The 15412-nt window shown below is 33.0% G+C and overlaps 2 protein-coding genes across 2 annotated transcripts; one reads left to right on the plus strand and one right to left on the minus strand.

Annotated features, from left to right (window-relative positions):
* The first annotated feature begins 3965 nt into the window (after positions 1-3965).
* LOC147397202 (PLAC8 family protein) lies at positions 3966-8563 on the plus strand. The gene is made up of 4 exons (XM_086450190.1): positions 3966-4215; positions 5480-5551; positions 7141-7353; positions 8469-8563. The coding sequence occupies exons 1-4, from the start codon at positions 3966-3968 to the stop codon at positions 8561-8563; spliced, it is 630 nt and encodes a 209-aa protein (XP_086306316.1).
* A 1270-nt stretch (positions 8564-9833) lies between these two features.
* On the minus strand, positions 9834-12993 carry LOC147397203 (protein NRT1/ PTR FAMILY 1.2-like). The gene is made up of 4 exons (XM_086452730.1): positions 12805-12993; positions 12492-12709; positions 11871-12391; positions 9834-10866 (listed from the first exon to the last, which is right to left on the minus strand). Exons 1-4 carry the CDS (start codon positions 12890-12892, stop codon positions 10005-10007), a joined length of 1689 nt encoding a protein of 562 aa, XP_086308856.1. The 5' UTR covers positions 12893-12993; the 3' UTR covers positions 9834-10004.
* Between the last annotated feature and the right edge of the window lie 2419 nt (positions 12994-15412).

Below are 15412 nucleotides of genomic sequence, written 5' to 3' on the forward strand. Positions count from 1 at the left end.
TTGACTCAGAAATTTGGCTTCATCGTGTAAATGGTTCGAATACTTCACGAGGGATCACAAAATTTTGTTTTCCAACTCAAAATGTCTATTAAGCTAATCCTCTCATATAGTCATAAGGGAATTGATGTTAAGGATGTTGCATGGTTCCATATTAAATATAAGAGTTTTGATAATATGACTCACCAAGTGGCATACTCAATCGACTCTCAAACATGGACAAGTTCGGAAATCGTAAATATGTATGCCTCGAGATACACTTTTATGGGAAAGTGCAATTGTATATCCCGAGACATACATATCTACAGTTCCAACTTGTCACGTCAGAGAGTCGATTGAGTATGCGACTTGGCGAGTCATACTATCATGACTCTAAAGATGATAAAAACATCAATCAAGAACCATAAAAGACAACAAATTAGGAAACAGATAATGTAATCTTATTACAGGCAGCCTTGTCCTTACTCAAAGTTCACTTTCACGGGTAATAGGAAAATAAAAAGAGTCGTGCTGGAGTGATCTCCAGATTGGACCTCATATTGTACATCTTGATGTGAAAATGGATTGGATTCATAGATGCTTTTTCACTCGTTTTTCGAGAAAAAATATCTATGGTTCCCATGTAATTTCACGGGGTGTGCTCCGTGAGGTCCAATCTTAAGGTCACCTCAGCATTATTCAAATAAAAAAACAAAAAAGAAGTCACTGTTGGAGTTGTTCAGATTCCACAGCTCATCCATTCGCTTATTTGATCCTGTTCGATTACCCTGGACAAATAAAATAAATAAGAAGATAAAAAAAATTTTACACACCCCAAATTGTGTGAGCCTATGTAAGAAAAAGTGCTCCAAAATTTGATTGGGATACAAAGCCCAAGGCCATGAATGGAAAAACCCTCACCTAAAGTCGATGATCAAAGTCCAAAATATACCAATTTGGCCCATAAGCCATTAACCCTTCACAAGAAAGACACATGACACCCTTTCATTTACTCTTCTAAAGGCTTGCCACTTGGCAATATTGCATAGTTTTCAGGGGTGGAGTCAGGATTTTGCCCATGTGGGGGCAACTAAGAGTAGAACAAATTCAATGGGGACAATTAAGAGTGGAAAAAATTAGTTATGAGGGCAATAGTGACAGTTTTTTATCTGACACTAAAATCTGTTGCAATAGCTCACTAATCCATAGATTTTCAAAATTCTTGTGGAGGCTAGAATCCCTAGTGTAAATCCGTCCTTGCATAGGTCCCAATATTTAAGGAACTTTTCATTGGTGGACTATTACTCAAAGTTCATTCATTTGTCAACCCTCTATTATTCAAAGTCCATGGATAAGTCAAACCTTTGCTCAAAAAATCTTATATGTCATCATTTGAAAGTAAAATAAAAAAGAAAAATATTTGAGACTTATGTAAATATGTTGAAAATCATAGGCATGAAATATTTTATCTTTAAAATGTAAAAAAACACCAAAGTACATGTACTTGGTCCTTTTAACTACATGTCACGCTCTAAGATGGTCTATTTGAAAAATATGCATTTGCCCATGATTTTTGAGATATTTTCATGAAAATTAAATATTACGTTTCCACATATTCATCTCTAATTCATGCTCCCGAAAATTATTTTTTGCCTACCACTTTCCTTCCAAATATCTCTCTCTTATTCATGGGCTTGACTCGTACAAGTCAATGATATCTTTTGATAATTTAAAATCAAATTATATTTATTTACTATATTCAAAAAGAAAAGAGAAGAAAAGAAAATTTATACAGCGCACATAACTTGACTAGTTTGCAATCGATCTAGTTAGTATTTTCAAGAGTGGGGACAACAGGACACAATGTGAAAAAAGCTCAGATTCAACGGTCCAAGTCTGTTGAATCTTGTAAAATTTGATGGACCATGGTGTCAAATTTTTCATTGTCAAATTTTTTCATTCAACGGGTCAAAATCGTCAAATTAATAGAGGATGAGAGAAATCAACGGTTCTAACCCGTAAAATATAAGGAACATCACAAGTTATGACAACCCTAGGCCGTCAAATTTTGGTTTCTAAAATTCATGGGCCTTGGCCCGTTGAATTTTTATGTAGAATTTTCCAATTTTCACATGGTAGGAGCACTTGCCCATTGTCCCCACAAGATTTTTTTTTTTTAATTATAAAGATGGATAACAATGGTGGAAAAGAAAACCCTACAACTATGTCCTTACAAGAATTTTTTAAATTTGTAAGGGTATTAATTACCCTAACATAAACAAAATCTTGGCTTCGCCCCTAAGTTTTCCAAGTTTTGTAGTGACAATACGTTTAAAATTCAAAATGGTGAGTTGACTCATAAGAACCTGATCGTCTTCCTCCCAGTGTTGTTGCCTGCTGGGGGAAGGAAGGAAAGTAGGGTTTCCTTCCAGGACCGGAGAAGGTCAAACTCTGGGCGGGCTGCCAGGTTTCGCCTACGCTACGCTTTCACAAGATTGAACCTTTTTTGTTCAACCGAAGTTAAGGAGTTCCATAGCATGTCCTCGGCGCCCAACTTGGGTAAATTAAATAAATATACCTTAATGTTATTACATATTTAAAATTATTTTGTGTTTTACAATTAATAATGATATTCATTTATTATTTTCTAAAAAATATGATAAAGCACATGACTCACTAGAGTTTGAATCCCAACTCTTCCTTATTGAAATGATTTGGCCAAGTTTCTTTAATTTAGCGATAAATCTCAAACATGGTTTTAAATCTTGTCTAACATCGAGATGACTTGCTCGAATTATCTTGGTATCATCCATGAATAAGATGGATAGACAAGGTGTCTCACATGTGCAAAATCTTGCGAGATTAAGGAAAGCACTCGGACGATATTTAGAAAATACCATACTAGTCACTAAAACTCATTTGGGACACTAGTTTGTCCAACATTTTTTTTTTAAATAATATCCCTCATCGGTTTATTTTTTAGTGAAAAAGGTAAATGTATATAGGTTTTTTACACAATAAATGTTTGTTTACACAATAAATACTATAAACATTTTAGTATTTTGAATTAATTTTTTTTTATAGTAAATATTTTAGTAATCAATACCAACATAATAAATATATTTATTGTGTAAAAGACTAACATACCCTTATCTTTTTCAAACAAAATAAAGAAATGTATTATTAAAATAAAAAAGTGTTGGACAATGCTAATGTCCCCATGAAGTCCTGGACATTAACATTCCCATATATATAATTATAAAATGAGTTAAATAATTTATCACATTTGATATGAGTTGACTTGTCCATGAACAAGATTATATGTCAAATCGAATTTTAGAATCATGAGCTGAAACGAGTTTTACTAGCAACAAGTCATTGAAGCTCAATATTGGAGTCGAATCAACTCAACTCCTCTGGTTTAGAGTTGACCCGACAAGTACTGAAACATAGAACCATAATTTTAAATTTAGAAAATATATTTTGATTTTTTAAAATAAATAATTTGTTTGTTTATTCTTCACAAAATATTATACATAACCAAAATAACTCTTTTGACTCTGTGACCCAATGAATGGATTCAGTAAGAAACTACCCTTTTTTTAAAAGAGAGATTCTATTGGCACACCAACTTTTACTTACAACACATATAGATTGGTGTCTTATAAGCAAAAGTTGATGTGTTTTGAGGACATGGGGTAGGGGAAGGGGGAAAGATGAGTGTGAACCCATAGAAAATTTGGGTAAAAAAATAATAAAATAAAGGCTCATCCTATCTCATCCCAACTCTCAAATGGCCTTAAGAAACAATATCTGTCAAAATCAAGGAAACTATATATAGAGAGATAAGAGTGATAATAATTCCAGGTCAAACTTGATAAGTACAAGGACATTTTAAATGCTAAGGAAACACATATTGTGTATAATTGAATTCTGGGGGTGTGTGGCTTTAAAACAAGGTTGAATTACTAAGTTAATTTTGAGATCAAATGGGGAGGATCCAAAGCGAAACATGGCAGCCAGGGGAACCAGTTGGATCGGTTGCACAAACACAAGATGGAGATATTACTGCAGTACCTTTTCCACCGGCACAGCCGGCTGTAGGGAACGATAGCTGGAGTGTAGGAGGAGGTAATGAGGTTTATGGTGATCCTCAATTTCATCATCAAACGGTTCAGAATCATATTGGAGTGCCATGGACAACTGGATTGTTTGATTGCCAACAACACCAGATTAACGGTAATTATATCTTGAGAGAGAGAGTCTTACATTGAGAAACTCTTTCCTTACTTTGATAGTGAAGAAAAAGGCCTTACTAAGTCTCATCCACCGTCAAAAAGGCCTTGAGATACTTAAACAAGACCTCAAGATTTGTTACGAATCTCAAGGGAATGAAACATGGCATGAGGGGAGCATATCCTCTATAGCTAGTATCAAACATTGAGGGTGTGCCACATCATAAAGATGGTTACATCCAATCATTTAAATTTCGAATTTTAATAACCGTCTAATACTTGATCTAAGCAACTTTTTTATTTTTTATTTTTTTAATAATTTTTTTTTTCCAAATCTGATCTAAACGGTGAGTACAAGAAGACCGTGTTGTTAATTAAATTTTTTTTTTTCCAATTTGATGTTGGATGGTAGATCAAGAGCTACAAGAAAAATGGGCTACAGAGGATATCTCGTAACCTGAAATGATCATTTTCCTATTAAGTAGGGTCAGGTCTAATATGAACCTGAACCAAACCGATAGGAAGCATAATCGTAAGGTTCCATTGGATGGATATCTAAAATTGATTTATTTTGACATTATATATGATTAAAGACTTTTCTATATTTTAAAATTAATATATGTTATATAATTTTTTTTTCAATTTTTCATATAAATTATGTATTGGAGTTTAAAATGGATCATCTTTTTTAAAAGTTTATAACTTGTAAAAAAGAGGAATTTATTTTTTGAAAAATATCAATAACTCATATGAATAAATTAATATAATAAAATTGATACTTTATAGATAATATATTTTAAATTTTTATACAAAAAACACATAAAATTTATAAGGATTTGAAATATTTTGTCACATTCTATTTTTGAAAATTGGATCCGACGGGTATCCATGATTCTTGGTAATTCCAATTACACTTATTTTAGATCTGGAAACGAAATAATATAATGGTTATGGTTCTAATTATTTTAAGAACCGAATTGGAACCCACCCATTGACACCCTTATCACCAAGTTTTAACTCTCAATCATCTATCTTAAATTTATTAAATATTTAAAATTAAATTTGTAATTGTTTTACTTTTTGAAAAGTAAAAAAATTAGATACAACCATCTAACTCGATTGAGTTTCTAATAGAAATCAGTATATTTCCAAATTAATTGGGTTGAGTTTCCCAATTGACTTGATGAATTGGTTAAAATAATGATTAAGTATGAGCAATGCCATATTCATATTTAAATAATTTTCTAATCGTTCTTTCTTTCTTGCAGCTACTATGACAGCATTTTTGCCATGTGTGCCATTTGGGCAAATATCTGAGATTTTGGATGAAGGAGAAATGAGTACGGACCAAAAAAAAACATCTTAATTATATATATATATATGTGGGTCAGGCTCAAGGGTCATATGAGAAAACATATGAGAAAACTTTCGTTTTTCAAAATAAGGGTTAGAGGTTTTGGATTGAGCTGATTTTTTGCAAGGATGGTCATTAGGATGAGAAGATCATCCTCACAAAAAATCAGCTCAATCAGAAACTTCTAAATCCATCAAAAGTGATTTACAAATTAGATAAAAATTGGTAAAAAATCGACGGTCCACATTCTAAATCACTTTTAATGGGGTTAGAAGTTTCAGATTGGGCTGATTTTTTTTTTTTTTTGGATGATCTTCCCATCATACAGATCATTCTCACAAAAAATCAGCTCAATCCAAAATTTCTAACCCATATTTTAAAATTTTATTTACCGTTAAAAATTTTCTCATATGTTTTCTCATATGGCCCTTGAACCTGACCCTATATATATATATGTATGTGGGGCTCGAGATTTTGGTGAATATTTGAGATAGGACTTGAATTCATAAGTGAAGACTAATATAAAAGAGTCATTATAGATGTACGTGGCTGACGTGGTAAAAGCACATAGCCATTGGTCATTTTCTTCGGGATAAACAACGGAAAAGATTTATGATTTTGTGCCTTACTACATCAGTCACGTACAAATCACGTATGTATTAGCATGTCATTTTTATCGTTAGTCAATAGAAAATGATCTTAATACCCTTAACCAAAATTTGAAGTCTCACAAATGCTCCTATTTTGCAAATAAAATAAGGAAAATGCTGAAGTAATATTGAAATTGATATCGATTCACACATTGCTGATGGATGTGTGTATGGAGCCATAGATGCTTTTTGTCAAGATACGAGTGAAAAGTAGCTATGGTTATGTGCGCATCTCCACATCAGCAATGTATGAATCAATGTCAATTCCAATGTCACTCCAACATGGCAAATATCATTATAATCATTTCCGTCATAAAATAATAAATTTATAATCCCACGAGCCTATAAACATCCAATTTAATTTCTAAAATAACAAAATATTCTTTTTATTATCTTCATGGTCCCTCAAGTACTATTTGAATTACAAAAAGGCATTTATAATACATGTGCATTTGCACCACGTACTACTTCAAATAAATAAAAGTTTCAAGATGATGAGATTTTCAAATAAATCAAAATTTTTACCCTAGAGATGGAAGACGTTACAAATTATGGACACTTGGGGGAAATTCTTCGAAGGGATTTTGTTAATTTCTCCTATAAGGCCAGTAGTTTTGAAAACGTAGGGGGTATTTCAAATATTCATCAAAGAATAATGATTTTCTGATGCTCATTCTGACATAAGCCCCCATCGGGATAAGTAGAATCATAAATCTTTTTCTTGAGTATCTGGATACAAATGATATACGGTTCTGCAATGGGAGTCATATGTTAGAGGAGAGGCACCAGATTGTCACCACTCTTTGTCACGACTCTTCATCAAAGCCACTTATCTAAATTTCCCTATTTTCACATTATTTGTACATGTAATTTGACTTAATTTAGTATTTAAAACTAAGCTCATGGTGTTGACGTGTGTATGTAGCTTGTCCTCTTGGAAGTTTCATCTACCTTTTGATGATGCCAGCACTATGCAGTCAATGGCTTATGGGTTCAAAGTATAGAGCTAAGTTAAGGAAGAAATATAATTTGGTTGAGGCTCCACATGAAGATTGGGCTTCTCATGTCTTTTGTCCTTGTTGTTCCCTTTGTCAAGAATTTAGAGAACTCAAAAATAGAGGAATTGACCCTACTCTTGGTATATTTTCTCTTACCTTCTATTTATTTCTTGCTTGGCAATCGTGATTGGATTATCCTCATGTGTGATGTGTGTCTATTAATGATTTTTCTTAAAAAAATTATTTGGATACTAATAATTGTAAGAATTTGGACTTGATTTAAAGACATACAGATGTATGATATGGAGATAACATCTTATATTTTATGTTGTGTTTGGATTGAGAGAAATGGAGAGAAGAGAAGAGAAAATAAATGACTTTCTCTCCATTTCTCTTGTTTGGACTATTAAGTGAAGAGAGAATAGAAAAGAGTTCGAGAGAAGAGCACATAAGAGAAAAAATGTGAGTTTTCTTTCTCTCCAAAAATGGAGAGAAAAGGAGAGAAATAAAGAGAAATTCTTTTAAAATATTGTATAATTTTTAACTCTACCCGTAGATTTCTTTTAAGATAGTTTAAAATTTCAAAGTTGTCTCATTGTCTCTCTTGTCAATCCAAACATGATGGAGAGAAACTGAATTTCCCTTCTCTACTTTTAATGGATTTCTCTTCTCTCAACCCAAACAAAATGTAAAAGATAATCTTAAATTGGTAGGAGAAGATAATTCTTTAAAACATATTAAAACTTTATTGATAATCTGAATGAACAATTTTTTTGTTTTTTTATTTTTTTTATTTTTCTGATGATACTTTAAATAGACTTTTAAAAAAATATTAATAATTTTAATTCCACTAAAACTTTCGTACTAATCTTAAAATATTTAATAAAGACCTTTGAAAATAATTCTCCAACTCGAAGTACCTAATAAAAATATGTTAAAATAAAAATTATCAAAAATAGGAAATGTAACCCAAAAATTGCATTTTTCAAACCCCCCCTCACCAATTTTTTTCTTAATTGTAAAATGTTCCAGTAAACTATGGAAATTGTTTACGACATAGCGCTCATCATAATTTTGTTTTTCAAATTCGTATACTAATAGTCATTCTAATTTACAATTGCCATAAGATCTTGGACGTTAGCATTCCCCATAATATGTCTTGTAACTAAATAAAGTTTAATATATATTTTTTTCTGAGTAAAATATTTGGGTTATAATTTTGAAAATTGACACACTTGTGAACATCTAAATGTAGGGTGGAACGGATATCTTGCTCAACAACAAGCTAGACAAATGAAACGTCAAGATGAAGTTAAGACTCTTCCCCAAGATCAAACCATGTTCAAGTAATTGTGAAATTGTCTTATTATGTTTTTAATTAATCAACATTTGATTTTTTTTAATTTTTTAATTTTTTTCAATTATGTTGCTAACTAAGTAGGGTGTGGGGGACTTTTTTATTTTTCATATTTGTGTGCAAGTTTAAAGCATTTTAACATGTTCATCGAATTGGATGATCTCCATTATTGTTGCTCATCATCATCACTAAAGCCTTGTCGCAAAGACGTGGCTTTGGAAACCCCGAGGGGTTGGCTCAATGGCAATTTCGGACTGATAACCCCTAGGAATTAATGCTCCTACTGAGTATCGAACTCACGACCATGCGCGAGAGCGCACCCTCATTTACCTAGTGTGTGTGATGTGCAGGCATTGCACGTTCCCCAGGACTAGTCCTTAGACAAGACCGTGATTTATGGACTGGGCAAAGCCCAGATACAAGCCCAATCCACTGTCTACAGGGATACTCAGTTATATATAATAAAAAAAGACATGGCATTAGACAGAGTGGAATGAAGGAACAAAATTTCGTTACCCACCACCAAATCCTAGGGATAAGGTTTTTGATGATGATTCTATTGAGATGGTTGCCTTGATTGTAGATATCGTTATCTGTTTGTTCTCTTTACAGTGGTTAAAATCTTATCTCATTGATTGCTAAAGAGCTACCCATTATTGCTTGTTCTAGTGCTAAAGGAGACTGTTGATCGCTTTCAATTATTATAACCTAATTACTTGGTTTATTTTCTTCTCTCTATCAACCAAAACCCAAAACTCCATAATTTGATTATTTTATAGCTTAAAAACATCATTTAAATAATCCTCGAATTTTTTCCAATTTTTTTTTTCCTTAATTGAATCAAATTGCACCTCACTTTTCCAAACAAGTGCAGAATTAAAACTTGAATTACCATGTTTTCCTTGAAAGTTGGACCTACCCATCTTTAGAAACTCACATAATGTTCTCAAGAATATTTTGGATATGGAGGTTGCTCAGTCTCATAAAGTAAAACTGCTATACAAATATGGAAGTTGTTCAACAACATTAGTATAGCTAGTACTTAACCAATTCTAGAAGATCTGCAATCACTCTCTTTCATAGAAGCTACTATTGATCAACTTGATTAATAACAAAAAGGTGGTCGAAGAAGACCATATCATGTAGAATGTAGAACGTACACGTACTCACATTTTTATTAGCTTCTTTTGAGGAATCTATTGATGTATAAAGAACAACATCACAAAAGAGATTACTTCTGCCAACATAGATTGTAACAAATCATGTAAATGCTCATAAAATTCCTGCCTAAACATACTCGAATATATATATGTAAGAACCATGAATAGTGTAAGTTTACAATAGTACAGAGTACAGACAACAATAGAGGGGGGAAAAAGTCTAAAATCTCTAATAAAACATACAAATTAATAAAGCACAAGAGATGGTGGGCAGTTACATCATTGGCTCGTCATCGTCCTCTCTCAGTTTTTGCTCGGAAGGCCCATAAAACCAACAACAAACTAGGTAATACAGAAAATTAGCAGAACTCAAGATAGCAAGGCCCCAGTAACAATAATCATAGTGACCTTTGTTTGGGTTTCTATCCACCCAGCTTGCCTTCCCTCCATGATTTGTAGCTCCATTAACGGTATCTATCAAAAAGCTCGCTAACAAGCCTGAAAAAGCGTTTCCGAGTGAAAATAGGGCCATTGCAAGACTAGCCATGTTCCTTGGAAGTTGAGAGTAGAAAAATTCTATTTGTCCAACTGCATTGAGACCCTCAGCTAGGCCAGCCACAATAAACTGTGGCACTAACCAAAAAGCAGACATACTTGTTACACCCATAGGGTTAGCTAACAACCCTTCTCGAATAGCAGTTCTTCTTCTAATAATCTCTACTATAGCTGATAACGAGGGAACACAAATTGCTAGAAACAATCCAATCCCCATGCGCACTTCGCTACTAAGCCCACGTGGTTGTCCCGTGTACTTAGCAAGTAAAGGGACCATTACTCGATCATAGAAGGCAACCCATATCGTCAAAGTAACGATCATGAACACACCAAAGCTTCCTGCTGGAATTTTGAAGGAACCAACAAAATGCCTATCCATGCTGAATGCCTGGAGTGTTGCAAAACCAGGATTAAGGCTTATGAAGCATATGATGCCTGTGGACCAAATGGGGAGGATTCGAACCAATGCTTTTAATGCTTCTACTTGTTCAACTGTACAGAGATTCCATGGTTTTGTTGCTGATCCATCTGGGTTTAAGTCTTTTTCAGGGTCTCTAAGTATGCAAGCTTTGTTTAGAAACCTACACAATAAAAATCAATAACAATGTATAAGATCAACTATCCTTCAAAGTATAAATAGAAATATTTATTAAGCAATTTTAATTTTTTTACTTTGATTTATATGTAATTATGGTTACTCTCCAAATGTCAATCAAGACATCTTGGTTTTGGCCAAAAAAGCAGAATGAAACATTGAATGTTTTGGAATTATCTTGAACTATTTGCGTCAAGAGTCTTGGTTTTTCTCGTGATTGGCAACACTTCGAGATAAATGAATACAACAACAAAAGGTATAGAGAATGAATATATTCTTACTGATAAAAATGAGTTGAATGGATTCAAGAGACAGACCCACCCATTGAGGTGCAGGTGGGCTCGATGCTCGTTTTGATTATCATAACTGTTAAATCTATTGCATTCTTTTGGACTTCTACAAAATAAAAGCCCAAGATTTTTTTTATTTTGATATTACAGGGTTTACCCACACCCTTTTGGGATGGGACTAATCCTTACGGTTGTACACCCTGACCCACAAAAGTTTCCCAAAATGAAACAGAGTAAGTTAGGAGGCCATCAAATTTCGAACACCTGACCAGAGAAGGAGCGAATCAACAAAAAAAAAGCTCGATACTTTGTATATTTGGAAAACCAATTGGTGGACAAAAAAACTATTAATCAACATGATCGATGTGCTCTATAGATCGTATAAAGATTTAATGCCAAAGATAAATCCAACAGCTAGAAATCACTAAAGTACCACTTTATACACTGTATGGATTAAAAAAAAAAAACAAAACAAAAATTGCAGACCCACTAATTAGAAAATCACAATTAACGTTGAACTTAGTTGTGTTGGTTCATCAAAGTGCAGTCCAAGTATGTCACTTGGGGTTCAAAGGAAACTTGGAGTTTGGGTAATTCCTTTAACTCCTCCCTTGAGTAACATAATCAAGATGTGGATCTAATGCTATTTAGTAATATTTTAGTGGTTCCTTAGGGGGTTTCATAGTCATGATGATGATACCTCAATTTTTTTGATGGAGAGACGAGGTCGGAGTTGTTGGAGCAATGATAGACGCCATCAGAAGGATAAGCAAGAGACCTATTCTTAAATGTCACCACAATCACTTGAGCAAGACTACTAAATAAGCTCTTGTCAGCCATCACTTTGACATACAAAGGAGAACCCAAAAAGAACATAAGAGCAGATAACAACATTAGAATTGCAGGAATTCCAAAACCCACTTTCCATCCCAATTGATCTTGAATGTAAACTATGACTGTCAATGCAAGAATTGTCGATATTCCGATGGAAGCGTAGTACCAGTTGAAGTAACTCTGTAAAATTCTCCTATTGTTTGGATTACCTTTCCTAATCAATTGATCTGCACCAAATGCTATAGAACATGGCCTAATCCCACCAGCACCAATTGAAATTAATCCAAAAGCACCAAACAACATAGCGAGTTGTCCCGACGTCGGGGATTCACCCAAACTTGGTCTAGCACTTGGAATCATGGATGTCAACCATAGTAAAGTCACCCCCTATTATCAAGAAATTAACATTTCAAAATTAATAAAAATTCCTACATAAATATTTGATGTTTGTGGAAATTATAGAGAGAGAGAGAGAGATTTAACTTACACTAAGACTAAAGATTGATCCCAAAGCTATTGTCCGAAATCTACCCAAATAGGAATCAGATATGAAAGCTCCAATGATGGGTGTGAAATTTGTCATAGCATTCCATAATGACAAAATACTCTGAGACTCAGCACTACTCATGTGATACACATTCAAAAGGTAGAAGATCATATTTGGCAGTATCCCATAACTCGAAATCTTTTCGAATGATTCGTTAACTATAAATAAACATTAAAAAAAACCAAAGAATTAATGCATAATTCTGCACACACACACACACACACACACACACACAAATTGTATAAGGGATTACCTATGATGAAGGGCATGGTTCTAAGACCACCCTTAAGCTTTGAAGGTGAAGAAGTATCCATCTTCTCCTCTTCATCTCTCTGATCCATACTGCTTCACTCCTCTTTCAGAACTCTAAGAACACAGAGAGAGAGAGAGAGAGATTTTCTTTGTTTTTGTTTTTCTGACTGAAAGATTAAAGTAGAAGGAAAGCCTTGGAGATTCTACATTATATAGTTAAAAAACTAAAGTGGTGTGGGCGATTGCGCGTAAAATGGGCTTGTGGCCCCCAACCTTGGGTCGGTCGAAGTGTAACTTTATTTAATAAAGATTTCGTTAATAGTTAATTAGTTGTAATTTGTTTGTTTGTTTGTGTTTGGTATTAATTAGTGACCTTGATGATGTAGGAATTATTATTAATATTTTTTAAGCGGACAGCCCTCGTTAAAATTTCCATAGAACCCTCTTCTTTCGAAGATTACACGTCACCATCTGAGGAGGTATCTCAAATATTGATGGAAAAGTAAGGATGTGAAATAAATACAAAACAAACCATGTGCCATATCATGAAGACTGTCCTACCAAAATTTTGAAATTAACTGTCAGCTTCAAAGTTGGACTCGGTGATGTAGTGTTTGGTAAGGCAATTAATGGATCGGATTAGACTCAAACTCCAACTTCGATAACTATTGATCAAGGATTTTGAATTCGGGTTTGGATCAACCATCTATCGAATCATTAGGGCACCCATAACTAGGTTGGGTTAAGTATGATTCCACGAAATCAAATAAAATGTGAGGTTATCTATATGGCCTAAGGATTAGGATCCAGTTCCTATTCTATGGGAACAGTGTCTACGTGCCATATTTTGGTTGGATTTTAAGATATATTGAGCTCTTAAACAAGTTGTTTTCTACATAGCATACTCCCCAATGTCTTTAATCTCCAATCGAAAAGTGTCATCTAAACACTGTTTATTGCTATAGGGATGAGACATCGATATGGATCATGACTCTTTGCCTAAAAGATGCATACCATTTTTTGTTTTGCATGTTGATTTTCAAACTAGAAAGTTTTCATTTGATTAATACTCGACTAATGTGGCATGGACACAGAATCATAAATCTTTTTTCTTAGGATACAAAGCGACTGACACAGAACCATAGAAGTTGAAAAGTGATCTTGATTGCAAATTCAAGTCTAGCGATCCTAAAGTGGAAAATCATCTCCTTAACATGACATGTGGTCATCTTTAATTGACATGTGACCCTCCATGTTTTGTTGAAGATTTGAAATACCATCTGTTTCAAACTGAAGACATGTTTTTTTACCTTGGTCTTATTTTGTAGATTAATGAAAAATATCTAAAGCTCTTAATTTTTCTTTCCAAAATCAATCATCTTCAAACTTTATTGATAAGATTATGTTGATGATAATAAAGGTTTTGAGGTAATTTTTCATTAATATTTACTTTTCTAATGAGAGGAGACAAAGTATAAGTTATTCAACACCAACATTTGTGTTTGGATCTTACAAATGTCCCATCTTTACATTTAAACTTAATATAATCAAGATTATTTTTTATCAAAAATCAAGAAAGTTGCAATCACAACTTTGCATTTTTATCATAAAAATTCCATTGCTTTATCAAGTTTGTTATTAAACAAACACTGTGAACCAAGTTAACCTAACTAAGTTAGTAAGATTTCAAATCTTATTAAGGATTGTTGGGTCCACATGAGTTATCACTTTGGCAATCCAATAATACAATCTTTTAGATTTCATCGAAAAACTCATATTCAACAAAAACAAATTAAAAAAATAATATGTTTTTTTAAAACTTGGTTCAAAGTGTTGAAAATAGATAACTACTGAACAATCAAATTTAAAACATAAAATTCTACAGTAAAAATTAACATTTTTTTTTTTTTTAAGTTATTAGAATCTATCGTCAATCTCATGGCATCATATCATGTTTGTGAGGCTACAAATTGATGAAGTAGAAAATTTTCCTTACTAACTTAATAAGGAATATGCTTTTCTCACTTAACAAACTTTAAAGTGAAATTCACGTAATTATAAATGATTAAATACATATGATACCCTCATTTCTTTTAATCATATACCAACCATATCCCTCTCCGTGTTTTCAGTGAGTATAAACGTCGAAAAGAGATATAATATAATATATATGTATTAATTTAAAGAAGATGATATTACAAGTATTTAATCTTTAAAAAAACGTGGATTCTACTACAAGTATTATCCAATAATAAACTTAATAAAGTAAGGGAGATTTTGCAATAAAAACTATACAAGTGTGTTTGTCCGATAAATCTCTCTTGGTAATATCCATTTCATTGTGTAAAAAGAACTCTTTAATTGATGTTTTAAATTACAAAGAACCCCTTTACGACGTTTCACACGGGATATCATTAGTTTGAAAATATGATACCCATGTATCTTAAATATCATCAATTTTAAAATATAATAATCCACGTGTCATGTAAAGAATAGTGTTTCTGCAAAAATTTGATGCAGGAAAGGAGCAGTATATTCGGACTCCTTTGTAGGTGCGTGTGGGACCGGTGAAGGAAGATGGTTGGAATCATCATAATTAGGGTCCCACC

Source organism: Akebia trifoliata, chromosome 8 (assembly GCF_017979445.1).
Source record: "Akebia trifoliata isolate Shusen 1 chromosome 8, ASM1797944v1, whole genome shotgun sequence".
Classification (NCBI taxonomy): Eukaryota; Viridiplantae; Streptophyta; class Magnoliopsida; order Ranunculales; family Lardizabalaceae; genus Akebia; species Akebia trifoliata.